General features: G+C 44.9%; 2 protein-coding genes across 2 annotated transcripts in view; one reads left to right on the top strand and one right to left on the bottom strand.

The window, feature by feature from the left end:
* The window catches only part of LOC139317220 (disintegrin and metalloproteinase domain-containing protein 9-like), a 29,042-nt gene extending 17,058 nt beyond the window's left edge, over positions 1-11,984 (top strand). Inside the window, exons 13-21 of the mRNA XM_070944214.1 lie at positions 37-126; positions 1,510-1,702; positions 2,813-2,918; positions 4,923-5,106; positions 5,331-5,408; positions 6,291-6,402; positions 7,160-7,253; positions 11,327-11,396; positions 11,910-11,984. Coding sequence (XP_070800315.1) covers positions 37-126; positions 1,510-1,702; positions 2,813-2,918; positions 4,923-5,106; positions 5,331-5,408; positions 6,291-6,402; positions 7,160-7,253; positions 11,327-11,396; positions 11,910-11,984 — 1,002 coding nt within the window. The remainder of the gene's footprint in view (positions 1-36; positions 127-1,509; positions 1,703-2,812; positions 2,919-4,922; positions 5,107-5,330; positions 5,409-6,290; positions 6,403-7,159; positions 7,254-11,326; positions 11,397-11,909) is intronic.
* Positions 11,985-16,530: 4,546 nt separating this feature from the next.
* The window catches only part of SPCS2 (signal peptidase complex subunit 2), a 10,489-nt gene continuing 4,519 nt past the window's right edge, over positions 16,531-22,500 (bottom strand). The window contains exons 2-5 of the mRNA XM_070943040.1: positions 20,377-20,460; positions 19,492-19,651; positions 17,684-17,819; positions 16,531-16,785 (exon numbers count right to left, since the gene is read on the bottom strand). Of these exons, the coding sequence (XP_070799141.1) occupies positions 16,599-16,785; positions 17,684-17,819; positions 19,492-19,651; positions 20,377-20,460 (567 nt within the window). The 3' untranslated portion in view covers positions 16,531-16,598. The remainder of the gene's footprint in view (positions 16,786-17,683; positions 17,820-19,491; positions 19,652-20,376; positions 20,461-22,500) is intronic.

The raw sequence follows: 22,500 nt of genomic DNA, 5'->3' as shown, positions 1-22,500 counted from the left end.
GAATGTTAATTGCTCCCTCCTCCTCCTTTGTGGCAGGCATGTGTAGCCAGCGGCTGCTGTCGAGACGATTGCCAACTGATACCCGGTGCCAACTGTCTTCAGGGACCTTGTTGTCAGGACTGCAAGGTGGGTCTGTTTGGGGGGGCTATTTGGGGCTGTCCTGGCCCAGGACTTTGAGACCAAGAGCAGCTCCAGGGGGCGTAAAGCGCTTTTGACACTTCGCTGCTTTCCGTCGCCGTCAACTTATAAGCATCTGAGTTTGCAACAAACCAGGTTAAAATAGCAAACGGCCAGCCATGACGTCACACCGTGATGTCCTGTGACCCGAGTAGACAGTTGTGGCCTTCGTGTGACTAGCTCCCTTTTACAGGCATTCCTCAACATACGACTGACTATTCATGTAGTGACCAAAGTTGCAACGGCACTGGAAAAAGTGACTTATGACCATTTTTCACACTTACGACTGTTCAAACCGTCCCTACTCCCACGGTCACGTGATCAAACTTCAGACCCTTGGCAACCGACTCACATTTATGACGGTCGCAGTGTCCCGGAGTCCCGCAATCCCCTTTGGCGACTTCCCTGACAAGCCAAATCAAGAGGGAAACCAGGTTCAAATGAAGTGCAGCGATTCACTTAACAACGGTGGACAGAAAGGTCGTAAAATGGGGCAAAACTCACTTAACCGCTGTCTTGCTTAGCAACGGAAATGTCGGGCTTGTAAGTTGAGGATTACCGGTATACTAGCCATTTTTATAGCAACAAACCTTCCTAAAATCCAAAATCAACATTTCATTTTTTCCCCCCACTAAGTCCAGAAGTGGTTTCCAAGTGGAAACAAAGTGAGTTGCGTTCTTTTCTTCTTTTTTTTTTTAATTAAAGCAGCTGATTTAGCCATCTCTGCTAAGTCCATCAGCTTTTGCAACCGTTCGTCCATTGTGGGAATGAAGATATTCTCTCCATTTTTGGGCAAATGCCCTCCAAATAAGGAGAAATGTTCTGACAGTGAGAACAATCAACCCGTGGAACAGAAGTTTTTTTTTTTTTTTTTAATTTGATATATATGCCGCCCTTCTCCGGAGACTCAGGGCGGCTTACAATGCGTTAAGCAAGAGCCTTCATACTTTTGTATATTTATACAAAGTCAGCTTATTGCCCCCCACAAACTGGGTCCTCATTTAACCTACCTTAGAAAGGATGGAAGGCTGAGTCGACCTTGAGCCTTGGCGAGATTCGAACCAGCAAGTAATTGCAGACAGCTGGTGTTACTTAACAGTGCTTTAGTCTGCTGAGCCACCAGGCCCTTCAGAAGTTGTGGGAGCTTCATCCCTGGAAACTTTTGAGAAGAGACTGGGCTGCCATTGGTCAAAAATGGTGTAGGGTCTCCTGCTTGGGTGGGGGGTTGGACTAGATGACCTACAAGGTCCCTTCCAGCTCTGTTATTAAATTCCCACCACCTGGGGGCCTGGCACGAGCCTTGTTTGAGCTCTGGGTCTCTCTTTGCCGTAGTTGCTGAAGGAAGGGACGGTGTGCAGGGAAGCGGTCTCCGACTGCGATCTGGACGAATATTGTTTGGGGACCTCGGAAAGCTGCCCCCCGGATGTCTTCAAGCAAAACGGGATGCCCTGTGGCATCGACAGCACCTGCTATTCGGGGGCCTGCCTGGACATCCACCGGCACTGCCAGACGTTCTTCGGCAAAGGTAAGGAGGGTCTTCTTGATGGAAGAGCAAAATGGAGATGCAGTCGATGGGGAGGGCGTTCCGGACCCCCCAAGGTTGCTAACTCTGTTTGGCATTCATGTGGGCAGTGCCAGCCCACCCCTGGCCTGGAGGCATTCAAGGCTTGTTTTCATCCTCCAAGGTTGCCCGACTGGTTTTCATGCCTAAAGTGGGACTAGAACTCACCATCTCCTGGTGATTGGCCCAAAGTCACCCAGCTGGCTTTCATGCCTTATGCAGGGCTAGAACTCACTGTCTCCTGGTGGTTGGCTCAAAGTCACCCAACTGGCTTTCATATCTAAGGCAGAACTAGAACTCCCCATCTCCTGGTGGTTGGCTCAAAGTCACCCAATTGGCTTTCATATCTAAGGCAGAACTAGAACTCCCCATCTCCTGGTGGTTGGCTCAAAGTCACCCAACTGGCTTTCATATCTAAGGCGGGACTAGAACTCCCCATCTCCTGGTGGTTGGCTCAAAGTCACCCAACTGGCTTTGATGCCTAAGGCAGGACTAGAACTCACCATCTTCTGGTTTCTAAGCCAGAAATATAAATATATTTCTATGTATTTAAATCTATAAAACGGTGTTAAATCTACATACTGTATTTATTGATATATTTAAATTATGGATATATTATAGGTGTAGAATGCTTATAGATAAATCCTTACAGATAAATAAATAAATAAATAAATAAATCTATATCATCTATATAAAGATTACAAATGAGCAGAAATTTATTTTTGACTAATAATCTTCAGTGAATCTTTGCCTAAATGCTGGGTCCATCTCAGTGGTGAAATCCAATTTTTTTTTTACTACCGGTTTTGGGGGCGTGGCTTGATGGGCGTGGTGTGGCGTGGTGGGCGTGGCTTGGTGGGCATGGCAGGGGAAGGATACTGCAAAATCCCCATTCCCACCTCACTCTGGGGCCAGCCAGAGGTGACATTTACTGGTTCGCCGAACTACTCACAATTTCCGCTACCGGTTCTACAGAACCGGATGGATTTCATCCCTGGTCCATCTCCATCTTGCTTTTGTCTTTTGACCTCTCTCGTTTTCTCTCTCACCCCTTCCCAACCTCCCAAACTTTAGCTGCCAAACCTGCTCCACTCAGTTGCTACAAGGAAGTGAATTTGCAAGGAGACCGAACCGGTAATTGCGGCACGGATAAATCCGGATACAAAAAATGCCCAGAAAAGTAAGATCATTCATTGACTCCTGGGGGAAAGAGATAGTTATCCCAGCTAGCATTTCCTTGCTTGCATGAAAGGCACGTCAGAAGGGCGAAAGATGGTTAGAAGAATTAACCAGGGGGACAGAAGTTGCCTCCAGAAGTCGTGGGTGCTCCAACACTGGAGGTTTTCAAGGAGAGACTGGACGGCCATTTGTCTGAAATGGTACAAGATCCCTTGCTCGTGCAGGGGGTTGGACTAGAAGACCTCCAAGGTCCCAACTGTGTGGTCCTGTTATTCTGATGGTGCTTTGGGACTTGATGAGCTGATCTCATTCTAATCTCCCAGTTCAGCCCAAATGGACTTTAAAGCTGGGCTCTCCAACCTTGGCCTGGTGGACTTCAACTCCCAGAATTCCCCAGCCAGCCATGAATGATAGAGTTGGAAGAGGCCAGAAGGGTCATCTAAGTCAGGGGTCTCCAACCTTAACAACTTTAAGCCTGATGGACTTCAACTCCCAGAATTCCCCAGCCAGCCATGAATGATAGAGTTGGAAGAGGCCAGAAGGGTCATCTAAATGGCCTAAATCTTCTCCCCTTTTTAAATGTAAATTTTAATTTGTTTTTAAATTATGCGGTATTTTAAATTTGTTCAGCCAAATTATTTAATTCGTTTTTATTTTATTTTAAATGTTTGTATTTATGTGTTTTATCTTGTGGCTGTTCACTGCCCTGAGTCCTTCGGGAGAAGGGTGGTATAGAAATTTAATAAAATAAAATAAAATAAATAAAATAAATAAATAAAATAAATAAATAAATCATGGGTCTCCAACCTTGGCAACTTTAAGCCTGACGGACTTCAACTCCCAGAATTCCCCAGCCAGCCATGAATGATAAGAGCTGGAAGAGGCCAGAAGGGTCATCTAAATCAGAGGTCTCCAACCTGGGCCACTTTAAGCCTGGCGGACTTCAACTCCCAGAATTCCACAGCCAACTTCTGACAAGCCAAGTCAATGGGGGAAGCTGGATTTGCTTAATGACCACATGATTCACTTAACAGCTGCATGGATTTGCTTAACAACGGCGGCAAAAAGAAAGGGAGGGTTGTAAAACCAGGCACGATCTCCTATTAATCTTCCTTAGCAATGGAATTTTTGACCTCAGTTGTGGTCGTAAGTAGAGGACTATCTGAATTAAGGGAGGAAAATTATTGTAATGACTGTTAAAACTTTTTAAATTAAAAAAAATTAAAAAAAGAACATAAAAAGAGTGTCCTTTGTTGACAACTCCTAAATCCGCATTCTTTTTTCAATCATGACAACTTTATAACTCCCAGAATTCAATTCATGCTGGTTGGGGAATTGTGGGAGCTGAAGTCCAGTTATGCTGCCTGGGGAATTCTGGGAGATGAAGTCCACCAATACTGGCTGGAGAATTCTGGGAGTTGGAGTCTACCCATGCTAGCTGGGGAATTGTGCGAATCAAAGTCCACCTATCTTAAAAGCTGCCAAAATTGAAAAGTACAGATTTAAGTTCTCCAGCTGCTAAGTCAGCTCCACCTCCTGTACTCTCCCTCATCCGTATTTCTGGCTAGAGATGGGAGAACTTTCTTGTTAGGCTCCTTGAAGTTGCAGAAGGACTTGGATTTCAGTGTTGAAATCCAAATTTTTTTACTCCCGTTTCTGTGGGCGTGGCTTGGTAGGTGTGATGTCACTTAGTGGGTGTGGCTTGGTGGGCATGGCAGGGGAAGGATACTGCAAAATCCCCGTTCCCTCCCCACTTCTGGGGGAAGGATATTGCAAAATCTCCATTCCCACCCCACTCTGGGGCCAGTCAGAGCTGGTATTTACCGGTTCTCCGAACTACTGAAAATTTCCGCTACCAGTTCTTCAGAACCTGCTGGATTTCACCCCTGCTCTGGTCCCTTTCTTTCCAACCTGAAAATCAACTACCAAGGCAGAACTTTTGCTGCTCCTAAAAGCCACCAGAAGCCAATCCGGGCTCTTCTGCCTTCCTTTTCTGTCTTCTCAGAGACGTGTCTTGCGGGAGGCTCCAGTGCACTAACGTCCATAAAGTTCCCAGAATTCCTCTGGGTTTCTCCATCCTTCAGACACCTATCGATGACGTTCTGTGCTGGAGTGTCATCTCTCACCAGCAGGGCCACGGGAAGGATGACGGAACGGCGAAAGATGGGACTTCCTGTGGCCCCAGCAAGGTCAGAGGGGGAAGGGTCCAGGTGGGAAGAAGGCAGGGGGACACAGCACGGAGGGAGAGCCCGGAATGGAGTTGGTCTTTGCCAGGAGAGGAGAGAGTGGCTGGCACTCCAGTGTCCCTGCGTCTCCTATCCCAGGGGTCACTCCAACCTACCCTGGCCATTTTAAGACTGGTGGACTTCAACTCCCAGAATTCCTCAGCCGTCCATTGTTTCTTTTTTTCTAGGTCTGCATAAATCGATCATGTGTCGACAAGACAGTTTTGAATTACGACTGTGATTTTTCCAAGTGTAACAACCAAGGGGTAAGTAACAAGGAGCTGACCTTCCAAGAACAGATCGGGGGGACCAGAAAGTTTGGGGAGGGGGGAAGTTTTAGCTCACCTCCCCTTTCGTGACCCAACTAGGTAACATCATCAGGGCAAGAAAGGAGGGGAGGTACAGGATTACTACAGCACTGATGATGTTACCTGCTTGGATAACGAAACGTCTCCCAAAAGCAGCCAAGCATAGAGAGTGTCACTGCGTTATTTATTTGCCAGCTGAGCTTCCATCCTAAGACTTACGGTAGCTTGCCAGAGAACTTTATTTACCTGTAGCAACTGAGATAAGACTGGTCTTGTGAGACACTGAGCTACTGCGCATGTCTACATTCTTTCTTTTCTACCTTCCTGATCTTTTCCCTTTATCCGGTAAAGATGTAGTTACCTAGTTTTGTTTGTTTTTATAATAAAATGTTTCTAAGAATATATACTTCAGGTTTTCTTTCTTTGAAAGTATACAGCATGGAAAACAAGATACATTCACCTCTAATTAATTACAGTTTCCCCGGGGGAGGGGGAACGAGGCTAATTCACGCTTTGACAGAGAGCGCCAAGGATCCTGTAGTCCTCCTCCTCCTCCTCCTCCTCGTCCACAAACCCTATCCACTTCTAGCACTGATGGTGTTACCCAGTTGGGTCATAAAACGTCTGCAAGAAAACCACCAAGCTCAGAGAGCACCAAGGACCCCACAGTTGTCCTCCTCTTCCTCTCTGCAAACCCTCTAGATGGTCCCTAGTTGGGTCATGAAACCTCTGCAAGAAAACCACCAAATCAGAGAGCACCGAGGGCTCCACAATCCGATTATTCTTGTCCAAGAAAAGGGAACACAGTTCTTGGCTGCTCATGAACTCGATGCATTCCAGGTCTGCAACAGCAAAAAGAATTGTCACTGCAGCTACGGATGGGCCCCTCCTCACTGCAGCGGCCGGGGGTTCGGAGGAAGCATCGACAGTGGCCCGGCACCTGAGCGCGTGAGTAAGTAACCCCAGAATCCCCAGGCCTTGTTATGGTTTTGGTCCTTTTTCTCCTCCTTGGCTTCCCCACCATCATCTCAAGGTTGGGCTTCTGAAAGCTCGTGGATTCGAACACGTTACAGGTCGTCCTCGACTTACGACCACAGTTGAGCCCAAAATTTATGTTGCTAAGTGAGACATAGGTGTCCCTCCCTCACGTTCCCACAGTGACAGCCAGCCTTGCTGTGGCAGCCCTGAAGATTTCCAGGGCTGACATTAATTCTGCCCCGTTGGACGACCTTCCTTGCCAAAGTTGTTAAGTGAATCACTGCAATGATTAAGTTAGTCCCCTGGTTGTTAAGTGAATCCGGCTTTCCCCACTGACCTTGCTCGTCAGAAGGTCGCAAAAGGGGATCACGTGCCCCCTCCCGAGACGCTACGACCGTCATAAATGTGAGTCCGTGGCCAAATGTCCAAATTTTGATCACATAACCCCAGGGGTGCTGCAACAGTCGTAAGTCTGAAAAAGGGACATAAGTCCCTTTTTTTCCCAGTGCTGCTGTAACTTTGAACGGTCACTAAACAAATGAGGAATATCTGCAATGGCTGCTGCTGAGAATTTGGGGAGTTCAAATCCAAAATACCAGAGGAGGCTAGCGTGGGGTTGACCCAGGAGGCCAACTCTGGAACCTTCTTCTCATGGAGCTTCTACCTGTCACTTGGTCCTGAGGGTCACCTTAGAGGTGAGAAGGTCAACCTGTTTTGTTGCTCTCTTCCAGAATCAAGGAAAACCTTAATGCTCGGTTCGATTATCGGGGTGGCTTTGCTTCTCCTGGCCCTCACCGCGATGCTGAAGAAGTTCCTACCAGTGTGGTAAGTAGGACCTGTTGTGGCCCACTGGTGGCAGTCGGACAGTGAGGAGGTTGGGGAGGGACTTGGGCCAGTCCTGGGGGGGTGGAGGAAAGCTCGGACGAGGGTTCTGCGTCAGAGGCAGAGAGGGAGCTAAACAGCAGTGAGGCAGAGGAAAGGCTGGAGCCCATTCCCAGAGCTGCCAGAAGACAAGAACAATTCAGAAGCAGGGTCAACTCAGGAGTAAAGCCACACCTTGCAGGCGATTGGCCCTTCCCATAGGAAATAAAAGAGGGGCGAACGGGGAGGGGGCTTTTGCAGGAAACAATTTGTTCATTCCGTGACTCTGAGAGACTCTGTGCCAAGTTTGGCCTTGTACTGCGGCTGGAAACAAGTTACGTGGCAGCTCGCCAAACGAGATAAGGTGCGTTGAGAAAGATTCCTTTGCAAAACTGTTTGGACCAACCTTGCTGACTGTGAATGAACGTAATTCATAGTCGTGTAAATAAAAGAGGCTTTGACAGTAATTGCTAAGGGAGCCTAGGTCAAAAAAAGGACCATCCTGGCCCAAGACCTTCTTCCTTGTCTCAAGAGGTCAGAGTTGAGAAGAAGGGGAAGTTATTGTGGCGGTTTTGCTAAGAAGCAGGATGAGAACAAAATGGGTTTTTCCCAATTCTTTCTCTCTTCCGTCTCAAAAGCGCCACAACTTGGAGGCCTGAGCATCTCTTCTTGCCTCATCCATTTCAGAAGGACTGGAGGAACATGGTCCCACCCCACAAACTGCTGATCGAAGGGTAGGCAAAGAACCAAACACAAATGGGCTTTCCGTTTTAGGTGGTAGACAACCAGGGTTAGAACTGAAGAGCAAAGAGATGGGCAGAAGCTGGCTACAGATGAGGACCTGAAGAAGATGCTTGGAGAAGATGCTCAGATATCCGAAGGTGTCTATGCCATCAAAGATCAGAAGAAGACAAGCTATTCTGTGCAGTCTTCTCTGGGACACTCTGAAGAAGCAGAAGAGGAAGAAGATGGAGGGTTTTGGTCTTTGGGGTTGGAGGAGACTCATGAGAAAACCATGGACAGCCAAGAAAATCAATGAATTATGGATGAAATCAATCCAGAAGTCTCACTCAAGGCATGAGTCATCATCATCATCATTTAACAATCCCATAATCCCTTGTGGGATGGAGTCCAGGCAACTGAATGGAGCTAGCAGTGTTTTTACTGGCCAGATGCCTTTCCTGTTACCAATGCGGAGTTTTGTTCAGCAGATATATTCTCATTGTGCCCAGAGAGAGAAATATCTGCCTTACCTAGGATCGAACTCACAGCCTACTGATCGTGAGGCAAGAGCTCCACCTCTAGGCCATTGCACCACTCTCAAGGCATGAATGACCAGGTTCAATTTATCTTACTTTGGACACAGGATATCGAGACCCAACTGTCTTGAGAAGTCCATAAGTCTAGGAAAGTTGGAAGGAAGAGAAGAAGTGGAGGACCAACAGAACATGGATGGTTCCAATACCACTGATGAGGGATGTACCGTTGGAAGACCTGAAGGACCAGGTTGAAGACAGATCTTCATGGAGAAAATTTCTGGTCAATAAGAACTGACCTGATGGCAGATAATCAATCCATGTGAAGACTCGGCTGCCTTGAGAAGTCCACAATGCTAGAAAAGTTGGAAGGAAGGAGAACAGATTGACCAACAACAAAGGGGAAGGTCTCAGTTACAGCTATGATGGGGGCACCATTTAAAGAGCTGAAAGACTAGGTTGGGGATAGATCCTCCTGGAGAAAATTTGTCTATATAGTCACCAAGATTCATCACCAACCTGATGCCATGTATCAATCAATCCACAATACAAATGTGAAAAATAGGACAATCAGTAGCATGGAGGTTAGATCCAGTTACAGGGATGAAGGAGGAACCTCTGGAAGACCTGAAGGACCAAGTTGGGGGCAGGTCCTGCTGGAGAACATCTGTATGGTTCCTAAGAGTCCACACTGACTTGAAGACACATAATCAATCCATCAATCAATGCAAAGACCCAGCCCTCTTGAGGGATCCATAATATTGGGAGGGTAGAAAGAAAGAGAAGACGATGACCACATCAAGGTCAAAGGATTAAGTCACAGGGACAATGGGCACACCGTTGGAAAAAGTGAAGGACCAGGTTGGGGACAGATCCTCCTGGACCGAATCTGTGTGGTCAAAAAGAACTGACCTGATGGCAGATAATCAATCCATGTGAAGACCCAGAAGTCCATAATGTTAGGAAAATTGGAAGGAAGGAAGGAGGAGAAGAGAACACCATCAACAAGGTGGATGGATTCACAGTTGTGATGGGGTTGCTCTTGGAAAATCTGAAGGACCAAGTTAGGGACTAAACACCATGGAGAAAATGTGGTTGCTAGGAATCAACAATGACTTGATAGGACATCGTCCATCCACCCATCTCTCCATCCACCCATCCATCTCTCCATCCATCCATCCATCCATCCATCCATCCATCCATCCATCTATCTCTCCATCCATCCATCCATCCATCCATCCATCCATCCATCTCTCCATCCATCCTTCTCTCCATCCATCTATCTCTCCATCCATCCACCCATCCATCCATCCATCCCATGTACTTTCCTGCCAAAGGGTAGAAGGTATAAACTCACCTCCACAGTGCATGTAGGGCTCTACAATGTAGGTAGTCCTCAACTTATGACAATTGGGACCAGGATTTCTAAGCAAGGTGGTTGTTAAGTGAGTCGCAACCTGTTTTTGCAACCAGAGAGATTCAAAGTTACAATGGGGACCCACCCCCCACATGGTCCCCCCTTGTGGTCCCATTGCTGCAAGTTGAATACTTGGGTCTCATTTACAACCATTTTCAGCCTCATTTTACACATTGACTTCTGATTTGGGGCAAAATCGTATTCGTTTTATGACCGCTGCAATCAGGTTGGAGAAGTAATCGACCTCATCTTACGATTGTCAAAATTTACGATGGGCAGATTCCATTAAAGCAGGGGTGAAATCCTGCAGGTTCTGACAGGTTCTGGAGGTTCTGGGAAGTGGGGTTGGAAATCTGGATGGCATAAAGAAGACCAATAGAAGAGAATATTTGTAGCTAGGAGTTGATCTTGGGGGGTCTTGGTGCTCTCTGAGCTTGGATATTTTCTTGCAGACGTTTCATGACCCAACTAGGGAATATCATCAGTGCTAGAAGGGGGTAGAGTTGGAGGAGGAAGAGGAGGAGGAGGAGGAAAATGACTGTTGGTTCCTTGGTGCCCTCTGGGCTTGGATGTTTTCTTGCAGATGTTTCATGACCGAACTATGTAACATCATCAGTGCTAGGAGGGAGGGAGGTTGCGAGGAAGAGGACAAGGAGGAGGAAAAGGAGGACTGTGGGATCCTTGGTGCTCTCTGATTTTCTTGCAGACATTTCATGACCCAACTAGGGAATATCATCAGTGCTCGAAGGGAGGACTATATACAGGAATTTCTGTATATAAATAGAGTGCTCTTTGTTTATATACAATCATTTGTCTTATCAACATTGGTGAGAATCTTCTTGCTGGTTCCTTGACTAGAATTTTCTTTACTGTTTGGTTATTTGTCTGAGTTGGCTGAGTTCCTTGTCTGGGGTGTTGTTTGCTGCTTGATTGTTGGTCGAGTGTTGATCTTGGTGTTAATAGTTGGGTCCTTGGGGGCTTTCTGAGCTTAACTCGGTTAACATCGCTGGTGCTGTAGCAGTACTAGTACTCCATTCTCTTCTAGCACTGTTGCTTAGTTGGGTCATGAAACGTCTCCAAGAAGACAACCAAGCTCAGAGAGCACCGAAGACCCCCTCATAAATAACGGAGCGTGGAGGAATGGAGCTGGTCTTGAAGCTTGAGGAACCTTCTCCGTGAGAATTCCTCTCAAGCGGCCAAGAGGTCCCACCCCCACCAAAGGATGACAATGGTCCTTCAGGAGATGGAGGTGAAACCACCAATGAATACACTTCTGTAGCCTAACATCTTCGCTGACCCAAAAACTTTGGCTTCCATGATCTGCTAGAAGATGGAAGTCCCACCAACCTTTCTCTCTTTTGCAGGATTAGATATGGAGGATTTCTCAGACAGAAAGTGTCTCCAGAACCCATGGATTCTGCTTTTGAAAGCACTGTGAGTATCTCCATCCCTTCGTCAAGGATCGTCTCCCCCAAGCTTCTCCTTTTCTTTGAAAAGCCCAGGCTTCTGAAAACTGCCAAAGTTTTGAAGGTATCATCCCACCTTGGTGGTCTATGACTCCCGTCACCTCTCCACGTGAGGATGGGAGAACAGCAGGAGAATCTTCCAACTGTCCTGACTGGAGAACCTCAGACTTGGAGATACTGGCCCAAAAGCTGGAAGCTTCTCCGTGGCTCATTTAGCAGATCTTTGCCATGACTTGAGTCACTAAGTGGAAGGAGGTCCAGAACAATGGGCTGTAATGGGGTGCTAGGGTTTGAAGTCCAGGGCAGATTCTGGGTCTTTGATCAGTTCCTGAAGATAGGAACAAAACCATTTGCAAATCTGTAACTGACCTCTGAATCCCTTTGTTGAATGGTGAAATTAAAGTCTAATTATGCACTCTTAGTACCCCTTGTCCACTTTTCTCTACCTGGTTGCTTTGAGTGAGAGATTCTCCGTTTGTAGGGATCGGTGGCAGAATCGATTGAGGAGTCCACAGAAGGATCGGCAGGGAAAGATCCAACCCCGAACCGGATCTGAATCGGGACCATGTGATTTGTTGGATGAATTTTTTTTCCCCTAGCTGTTTCCACCTTGAAAGACAACATCGCTTTCCCCTGGGGGCTTTCTCAGCCCTGAATTGCTCTGAGATTCCAGAAAGAAAAACATGTATTAAATAATAGCCACATGTACCATTCTAATGAGTCGATTGCTTTTTTTCATGCCCATCCTCAGCTTGGATGGAGGCAAACTGGAGGGAAGCACCCTGAGTTCCAAGAGAAGTTTAAAAATAAATCAAGGATTTCTGGGTAAGGATAGATAGATAGATAGATAGATAGATAGATAGATAGATAGATAGATAGATGGATGGATGGATGGATGGATGGATGGATGGATGGATGGATGGATGAAATCCAGCAGGTTCTGACAGGTTCTGGAGAACCGGTAGCAGTTCAGAGAACCAGCAAATACCTCCAGCTGGCCCCAGAGTGGGGTAGGAATGGAGATTTTCCAGTATCCTTCCCCTGCCATGCCCACCAAGCCACACCCACAGAACCGATAGTAAAAAAAAATTGGATTTCACCCACTGGATAGACAGACAGACAGACAGATGATGGATGAGAGAGAAAAATTGAATGGAGAGAGGGAGAATGCAGACAATACAAGTCGCCCTCTACTTACAAGATTAAAAATGACAGTTTAGTGAACATTCAGTGTTACGGCATTGAAAAATGTGACTTATAACCGTTTTCAGTTACAACCTTTGCAGCATCTACATGACCATGTGGTGAAAATTCAGATGTTTGGCGATTGGTTTATACTTAAGACTGTTGCTGTGTCCCAGGGTCATGTGATCCCCTTTTGTGACCTTCCGACAAGCAAAGTCAATGGAGGAAGCCAGATTCACTTAGTGACCAGGTTATACAACTTATTAACTGTAGTGATAACAACTGAGGCGAGAAAGGTCATAAAATGGGGGCCAAATTTTGGGCTCAGTTATGGTTGAGGACTACCTGTGTGATTCCAAGGGACCTGCCTCTGAAGGCCATCTGCTGGAAGATGGTGGGCTTCCTAGGGGTAACTGGGGGACAGACTCCTGCATGAAATGGACCAGCGGTCTCATCCAACAGGACAAGGCTTATGATCTTCGGAGTCTTCGGAGAGGGACGGCATATAAATTGAATTAATTAAATTAAATTAAATCTTACTCAACTGTGCACTAAAGGGGGTGGCTGGAACAAGGAAAAAAAGAATAAAAGGAAAAAGGAAGGAGTAGGAGGGAAAAGGTGGGAAAGAGTAAGGAAGGAAGGAAACAAGGAAGGGGAAAGGGAAAGAAAAGGGAAGGGAAGGAAGGAGGAAAAGGGAAAAAGGGAGGGAAAAAGGACAGGAAGAAGGGAAAAGGAAGGAAGGAGTAGGAGGAAAAGGGAAAGGGAGGGAGAAAACAAGGAAGGGAAAAGGGAAAGGAAAGGAAGGTGTACGAGGGAAAAGGAGAGGAAGGAAACAAGGGGAAGGAGAAAGAAAAGGGAAGGGAAGGAAGGAGGGAAAGGGAAAAGGGAGGGAGGGGAAAAAGGACAGGAAGAAGGGAAAAGGAAGGAAGGAGTAGGAGGAAAAGGGAAAGGGAGGGAGAAAACAAGGAAGGGAAAAGGGAAAGGGAAGGAAGGTGTATGAGGGAAAAGGAGAGAGGAAGGAAGGAAGGAAACACAGGGAAGGAGGGAAAGTGAAAGGGAGGAAAGGAAGGAAGGGGAAGGGAGGAAGAGATTCGCAGCCAGTTTTCTATCACTGGAACTTTACATCAATACAAGATCAAGACTTCTGGGGTTATTATTACTTTTAAGTAGCAGACGTTGCAGCTTCAAACCATTTGAAAATCAAATCCAGTGTCCAGAGGCAAATCCTGGGCTGTCCAGAGGACAAAGTCTCTGGTAGGAGCCGAGGAAGCTTAAGCAGAAACTGGACAGCCACCTGTCTGAAACAGTATACAGTCTCCTGCTTGAGCAGAGGGCTGGACTAGAAGACCTCTGAAGTCCCTCCCAACTCTGATATTCTAATGTTCTACGTCTGAAACAAGCAAACACAAGGGATATGAGCTCCACAGAGGGAACGAATGCATCCGAGGCGGTCCACCAACGATGCTCCATCGCTGGAGATTTTCGAGAGATCTGGAGATTGGGGAGAAATGTCTAATGGAGCTTCTCGGTCATCCAGGTTCATGGTTGTCCCAAAGGTGCTTTTGTCAAAAGGCAACTGGTCTTTGTTCTTCCTTGAAGAGGTTTCGCTTCTCATCCGAGGAGCTTCATTCAGTTCTGACTCATCCAAGAAGCTTCTTCAGTCAGAACTGAATGAAGCCTTCTTGGATGAGAAGCGAAACCTCTTCAAGAAAAAAACAACCAGTTGCTTTTTGACAAAGCACCTTTGGGACAACCATGACCTGGATGACTTGAGAAGCTCCGCAGATATAGTAATGTGCTGTTAATCCCAAACAACTGACAGATGGGGAGGGATGCGCCCATCGCCAGCAACAATACACAGTGGTTAGAGACGCATCTGCCAATCCCACTTTGCAGGGAATTAAAAGATTAGTGTTCTTTTTTTATTAACTTAAAAGTGACACTAATATTGCTTTGTCTTTTCACACCCTTCTGGCATCCTTTAAAGACGGCGTATCTGATGAGGGAGACTATTATTATTTTACTGATCCCAAACTCCCAGGCAATTTTATAACCAAGTTGTAGTCCATAAATGTTTTAAAGAAACACCAAGGTATTTTTATTGCTTATTCCAAGGTGTGTTCCAAAAAAACAGCTTTAGAAAAGTTCCCATTTGCAATTCTCTACATGACGGTATTGTAAATATTGAAACACAGAAAGTACACACGTATTCTAGCAGGAAGGAAAAATAACCCACTTTTGCACTGCAATTATCTTAAAAAATGTATGCACGCCTCTATTGCAAATCGGTAATTTGTTCCCTGATATTATTTCTAATTTTTACCCTCCCATTCGATACTGTCTGATTTTCAGAGACTGGAGTTTTCTTGACCACCTTTTTCAGAAGTATTTGCCATTGCCTCCTTCCTAGGGCTGAGATAAAGTGGCTGGCTCAATCACCCACCTGCCTTTGTGCCCAAAATGAGATTAGAACTCATAGCTTCCTGGTTTCTGACCTGATGCCTTAACCACTACACTGAAGTGGCTCTCTCTCTTTTTTTAAAAAAAAATTCTTACAATATTTATGATTATATAATTAATTTATAGCTTTTATTAAAGCTTAGGGCTTAAAACAAAGCTGTGAATGAAACTTTTTATAAATCCCTATATATTCACCAAGTGACTCAGATCAGCCCTGTGTGGATGCATGTGGAAATGATTAGAATTGCAATCTACCCAAAAAATGACAGCACTGTGTATCACACTCACGAACAATTCCACAATTGTCATGTTAAGTTTTTGTCTTTTATTGGGAAAAAAAACCCACTATTTTTAGAAAACGGCAGTTTATGCAAGGAACAAAAGAGAGGTTTCCACCTCTTTTTTTTTTTTAACTGCATGGATAAAATGCACCAAAAAAGGGACACAGCAGATGGAAAATATTTTTTAAATCATCACTTTTTTTCCTTTTGCAGGCAGTCCTCGACTTACAACAGTTCATTTACTGACTGTTTGACGTTAACAGCTGCAACAATTCACTTAACAACGGGTGCAAGAAAGATTGTAACATGGGACAGAGCTCACTTAACAAATGTGTCACTTAGCAACAAGAAATGTTGGGCTCAATTGCAGTTGTAAGTCGAGGAGCACCAGTATCTTCAAACCTCCAAAATCAAATCCGCCAAAATAGATCAAAAGAAAAAAGAAAAGTGGAGCTTGACAAATCGGTTAAACGACAGACATAATTGAAAAACACAATCACAATTAACTAAACAGTCATTCCCTGCCGAAATCAAATCCCGATTCAGCCTTTGTTTGACAATGCCCGCAGAATTTAAAAATAAAATAAAATTTAACAAAATAAAAATAAAAATAAAAAAAAATAGGCTCAACTTTTCCCATTCCAAAATTGCTTTGCGAATCGAGGTTCCCAAAGCCTTAAAATGTTTGTAGCTCAGGGTTGAACTGTGGGGGTCCTTGGTGCACTCTGGAACCTGGCGATTTTCTTGCAGACGTTTCACGACCCAACTAGGGAACGACATCAGTGCGTTGGGGATGCTGCACACAGGTGACGTTACTTCATTTGGTAAATGAAAGAAAATGCAAGAATATCGCCAAGCTCAGATGGCACCCAAGGATGCTGATCTTAAAGCAGGGATGTCGACTTTGGCAACTTTTAAGACTTTGGGGGGCTTCCAACTTCCAGAATTCCCTGTGGCTGGGGAATTCTGGGAGTTGAAGTCCACCAGTCTTATAAGTGGTCAAGACTGGACATCCGTGGTCTAAAGGGAAGCAAAACCGACCCAAAACCTAGATCCTAAAAGTCTGCTTCGCAGGTCCTGCATTAAAATCCTCTTTTGCCCAAAAGAGGGATGGACGGAGGGAGGGAGGGAGGGAAAGGAGGGAGGGTTTCAGGACAAAACAAAGGTTGTCGTAGGTTCTGGCTTTGATTGCTTTATTGACTTTTAAAGCTCAGCATGATCTAAGCGGGAAGATGGCCGGCAGCCTATTTCAGCTTCTTTTCCGTCATGAGGCTGTCGTGAAGCTTGGAGACCTCCGGTTCAAAGGTCTCCATTACTAAGGTCCCATTGCCGTCAAAGAATTTGGCGATGGATCGGGTGAATTCCGCCTCTCTCTGCTGCTTGCTTCGGCCGCTGATGAATGTCATCTTCAGGCTGTATTTGTCGTCAAACCTGCCAAAAGGGAAGGGACACAGACAGGAGGGGGTCAGAAGGGGAACCGTCCAGCTGGTTAACACTGGGGGCGCTTTCCAAAAATCAACGAAATGAAGCAAAATATAAATTATAAAACAATGTGACATAAAATAACATAAAACAATATAATAAAAAACAATGTAATATAAAATAAAATACAAATACAAATAAATAATATAAAATAACATAAAATAAAATAAAGTGAAATAAAAAATGAATAAAATATAAAATAAAATAAAAAAATAACATAAAATAATATAGCATAAAATAAGGTAAAATTTAAAAATGAATAAAATATAAAATAAAATAAAAATACAAAATATAAAATAAGGTAACAATAAGGTAAAATAAAAAAAAATGAATGAAATAAAATAAAAGCACAAAATATATAATAACATAAAGTAAACAATATAAAATTAGGTGAAATAAAAAATGAACTATAAACTATAAAATTAACAATTAAAATTAAAATAGTATAAAATGAAATATAAAATAAAATAAAATAACAAATAAAATAAATACAAAATAAAATAAAAATAAAAAGCAAGATAAATACTAAATAAAACAAAATAAGAATAAAGAATAAAAGATTAAATTAAATTAAGTTAAATTAAATTGTGACCTCTTGGTGATAGAGCTACTCCTCACCGGTCACTCAGCCGTGGGCCGAGAAAAGGTGGAGCACTTTTGCTGAGTTTGCAATCCAAATTATTTTACGCCTGGATCCGTGCAGGATGACTTCAACATAACTCTCTGCGTGGCGGGAGGGCCAATGGCTGGGCTTCTGGGAGCTGGCCTGAAAGGGGTCACCCTTTCCCTTCTAGGCAGACTTTAGGGAGTCCTGGGAGAGAGAGGAGGGGTTTGGGGGGGGGGTTACCTTTTCAGACTGGAGGAAAGCTGCCAGATGTCATCGGGGTCCATCCCTGTGGGGTCTTTCCTGTGTGCTACCAGGAAGATGCTCTTCTCCTTGTATGAGGTGTAGATGGTCAGAATTCCCATCATGACGAAATACGTTGGGCCAGGTTAAAGAAAGAGACCAGAATCATAGAATGGTCCTAAGGGACCTTGGAGGTCTTCTAGTCCAACCCCTGTCCAAACTAGGGGACCTTATATCATCCCAGACAAATGGCTGTTCAACCTTTTCTCGAAGACCTCCAGTGATGAAGCACTCAAAACTCCGAGGCAGCTGTTCCAACCATCCATCCATCTACCCATCTATCCATTCATCCATCCATCTCTCTATCTACCCACCATCCATCCATCCATCCATCCATCCAACCAACCCCACCCACCCACCTACTTATCCTGTCTGTCATCTGGATGCTCCAATGATTACTACTGCAAGGACCGGCTGTAACTCCTTTTTACAGTGCCGTTGTAACTTCAAACGGTCACTAAGCAAACAGTTGTTCAGTCAAGGACTACCGGTACCTAAATATATGCTTCTGAATGAGGGATCAGGTGCACCAGAGGCCATTCCTTGAAGGAGTGGTTGGTGCCACGGTTTAACCAAAGATGACTTCACATCCTCGCTTCAAGGAGACGTAGTCTGAAGCCAAATTCCCTTGGATGAATTCACTTTTAGTTTCTCTATCTCGGGCAAAACGTTGGGTTCCAACTTGATATGCAACGTCATGAAAAGGAGAAGTCATAAATCAGAGAGATGCGATGCACCTGGAGCAGCTTTGAAGAGCTGGTTTTTGCCCCAAGCTCTGACATAAAATTAGAGAACGGCACCTCGGAAGGGTAACTCAGTGCCAAGTCTTTGTTTCATCTGTTTATAGTTTGAATAGGATTTGATGAGTTGTTTTAATTTTGGATTAGGAGCCGCCCAGAGTTGGTTAAGAAGATGGGTGGCTAGGTCAGGGCATAAATCAAAATTAAGTTCAGTTAAAACAAAATGGAAAATCTGAAGGAACGGAGGCCACTCATCTGTAGTGGTCAGAATGAATGCAGGTAGTTCTCGACTTACAACCGTTGGCTTAATGACTGAAGGTACAACTCCGGCCCGCGAGAACACTCCGGGATAAAGAGATAAATGAGATAAACCAGCTTTCTTTCCACTCAAAATGGGCAGAAGCATCAGACTTGGGAAGCTCAGCTTCCTGTTGAGCTTCGGTGGCGCAGTGGTTAGAGTGCAGTACTGCAGGCTCCTTCTGCTGACTGCCTGCAATTTGGCAGTTCGAATCTCACCAGGCTCAAGGTTGACTCAGCCTTCTGTCCTTCCGAGGTGGATAAAATGAGGACCTAGATTGTTGGGGGCGAGAGGCTGATTCTGTAAACCGCTTGGAGAGGGCTGTAAAAGCACTGTGAAGGGGTCTATAAGTCTAAGGGTTATTGCTAGTGCCAAGGTTGACTCAGCCTTCCATCCTTTCTAAGGTAGGTAAAATGAGGACCCAGACTGTGGTGGCATTAAGCTGACTTTGTATAAATATACAAAAGGATGAAGGCTATTGCTTAACGCATTGTAAGCCGCCCTGAGTCTCCGGAGAAGGGAGGCATATAAATTAAAGCAAAAAAAAAAAAAAAAAGTGCTAACCTCAGCTCTCCTTAAACCTGGCAGGTTTCCGAAGCAGAGTCAGGAAACTCAGCTCAGGGCTTCCTGGTGGCCCAACAAAGCAACCAGCGACCGATGTAAAGTGAGGAATTCTCTTTTGAGACGGGAAGCAGCGGAAAAAGGATATGACACCACGCAGACGGCAAGCACCGGCTTCGATTCCGGAAAGGGGTGAAGGTAATCCCATATTAAAGCCACGATGGCGAAGAGGCAGGAGATGGTGCAGATGATAAGGCGTCCGTCGATCAAGCAGAAGTTCTCTACGTATTTATACTTTTCCAAAAGGACCTGGTTGGGAAAGGAGAGCTCACGTCAGCCCAGAGCTTGCACCCTCAAAGGGAAGGAAGGGGTTCGCCGATAAGAGGAGAATCTTTGGGGCTCAGGGTTGGAATGTGTGGGGGGGAACTTGGTGCTCTCTGAGCTGGGTGGTTTTCTTGCAGACATTTCGTGACCCAAGTGGGGAACATCATCAGTGGTAGAAGGGAGTGGGGTGTGCAGAAAGGAGGAGGAGAAAGAGGATGACTATGAGGTCCTTGGGTGCTCTCTGGGCTTGTTTGTTTATGCTTGGCAGATGTCTCATCACCCAACTAGGTAACATCTTCAGTGCTACAAGGGAATGGGATTTGTGGAGTGGAGGAAGAGGAGGAAGAGGAGGAGAAAGAGGAGGAGAAAGAGGAGGGGGAGGACTGTGGGGTCCTTAGGTGTTCTTGGAGCTTGGTTGTTTTCTTGCAGACATTTCATGACCCAACTAGGTAACATTATCAGTGTTAGAAGGGAGTAGGGTTTGCTTGTTGTGATGGGGGGCTGTCAGGGAGGCAGATCAACAGCTTGAGGGTCCTTAAGCAATGCAGAGGAACGCACATACACTACAGAATCATAGAGATATTATTCCAAGCTGACCAACACGAAAACAAGCATGGGAGGCCTGGGGGAATTAATAGGAAAGGCATTGGAACTGGGGGGGAGGAGTCCATCTATTCCAAAAGGGAGAAGGGTTTTGTTTTGTTTTTTACCTTTTTGGCGGAGTCATCCAGCGAATTCTTCACCGCTGACCCGTCCCATTTGTCCACTTTCACGGGTTTGTCGTCGATTTTCCACTGTGAGGCAAAAAAAAGTTTAGAAACCAATTCAGAGGGTTAGAAACAAATTCAGGCAGGAAAAAGAGGAGGAGATGGCAAATGCTTCCTCACTTCTGCCCCGTGTTGAATTCACACAAAATTAAATTAAAACAACTGAATTACGCTTGGTAGGTTGTGTGAAGACTGCTGTTTGTCTTGACAAGCACTACCCTGGATCTGGTTGTGAAATTCAGATTTAACAACATGACTGCTGCTGGTCAAAAGACACACAGGGTCTTCTTAGTGATTACAAAATCACGAAGGCACCCAGAATTAGCTTTTGTACAAAGCATATCATTAGTACAAAGATTGAAACATGCAAGCTTGCAACAATGCAAATGTCTTTTTTTAAAAAAAATAATAATTTTTTTGACAAAAAGGAAAGGCGTTCTTTCAAGAATCCTTAGGGGCAGCCATCTGCCTGAGAGAAAGTAATGGGGCTCACTTTTGTAGGGTTCCAGAAAGCCCGTAACACAGGGATGGGCAACTCTGCAACTTTAGGACCTAGGGACTTCAACTCCCAGAATCCCTGAGACAGCTGGCTGAGGGATTCTGGGAGCTGAAGTCCAGAGGTTATAAAGTTGCCCTCCCGTGCCATATGACTTGTCTCTGTTTCCAGGCCTAAGTTTAACATGTTTGTTGATGTATCTGAGGATCACATCATGTTTGCAAGGTTTATTGTTCCGGTTATTTTACTTTGGGCCTGTGTGTTTAGCTGTTTCAATCACTTTGGGTATTGTCTAAGCGGGTGGGGTGGCCACAACAAATTTAATAAATGAAATTAATTTATTTTGTCCCTGATACTAAGTTCCAGATTCCCTCCCTCACACCTGGCCAGGTGCTGTCTGCAATATTAATTGACAATTTATTTGTTTGCGTCAGTATAACGCTGAGAGATATCCACCATTATCACTACTATTGTTGTTTAATAAAAGCACATGAAAGGACAAATGCTTGTTCTGAAAAGGGAGATTGCTTAGTAGGAATTTCATGTAAATAACCTGAGAATGGAATGTTTGCAATATTTCTTTCTTAATACAGTAAAGGCCTAGCAGTAACGATTATATTGTACTTCTGTTTCAAATGACAAGCTTGACCACAAAGTAAGCAAACACCAGAATCCTGTCCAGGTGATTATTCAGAATGTACTGTGCATCCTCCAAATTAAATTTAACAAGTGCATTATTCTTAATCACCAGTCTGTTGTGCAAACAAAGCAATTCATTCATGCTTCTTGCTGCAGGCAAGGTCCTCGACTTACAACCACAATGGAGCCCAACATTTATGTTGTTAAGTGAGACATTTTGCCCCATTTTACGACCTTTCATGCCACAGCTATTAAGTGAACCTCTGCAAGCTAGCAACATGGTTGTTAAGTCAATCCTGCTTCCCCACTGGGGAATGGGGAAGCCAGACTCACAACCGTATGAATCACTTAACTGTGGCAAGAAAGGTCGTAAAATGAGGCAAAATTTCACTTAACTCTCTTGCTCAGCGACATAAATTGTGGTTGTAAATTGAGGACTACCTGTATTCGTTGAGGAAGGTGCTATGTATCTTGTGTTGAACCCCTGGAGGAAAAGTGCATATATCTCTCTAATCCTAAATAATAAGATATATTCCAATTCAAGCATTAAACGTATTTCTTCAATGATAATTTCACCCACTATTCATCCAAAGCTCTTATTGGGCGAACTCTTCATTAAAACTGTACGACAATGGCATCGGGGAGGTGGATCACCCCCCCTGATGCCAAACCAAGGAGACACCCTCAAAATACACAATAAAGATGGTTCATGGAAGACTTAAAGACTCGAAGCATCACATGGGAAGACCCTGAAGTATTCGTTCCGGACTGAAATTGCTGACTATCCTTTGCTGTCAGATATGCTACGTAGCATGGAGCAGGGGTCTCCAACCTTGGCAACTTTAAGACTTCTGGCTGAGGAATTCTGGGAGTTGAAGTTCACACGTCTTAAAGTTGCCAAGGTTGGAGACCCCTGGCATGGAGGATCTAGT

The sequence above is a fragment of the Pituophis catenifer genome, unplaced genomic scaffold (genome assembly GCF_029215685.1).
Source record: "Pituophis catenifer annectens isolate HBS135680 unplaced genomic scaffold, rPitCat1.0.hap2 SCAF_4, whole genome shotgun sequence".
Taxonomy (NCBI): Eukaryota; Metazoa; Chordata; class Lepidosauria; order Squamata; family Colubridae; genus Pituophis; species Pituophis catenifer.
This window is presented reverse-complemented; position numbering and strand designations above follow the sequence as displayed.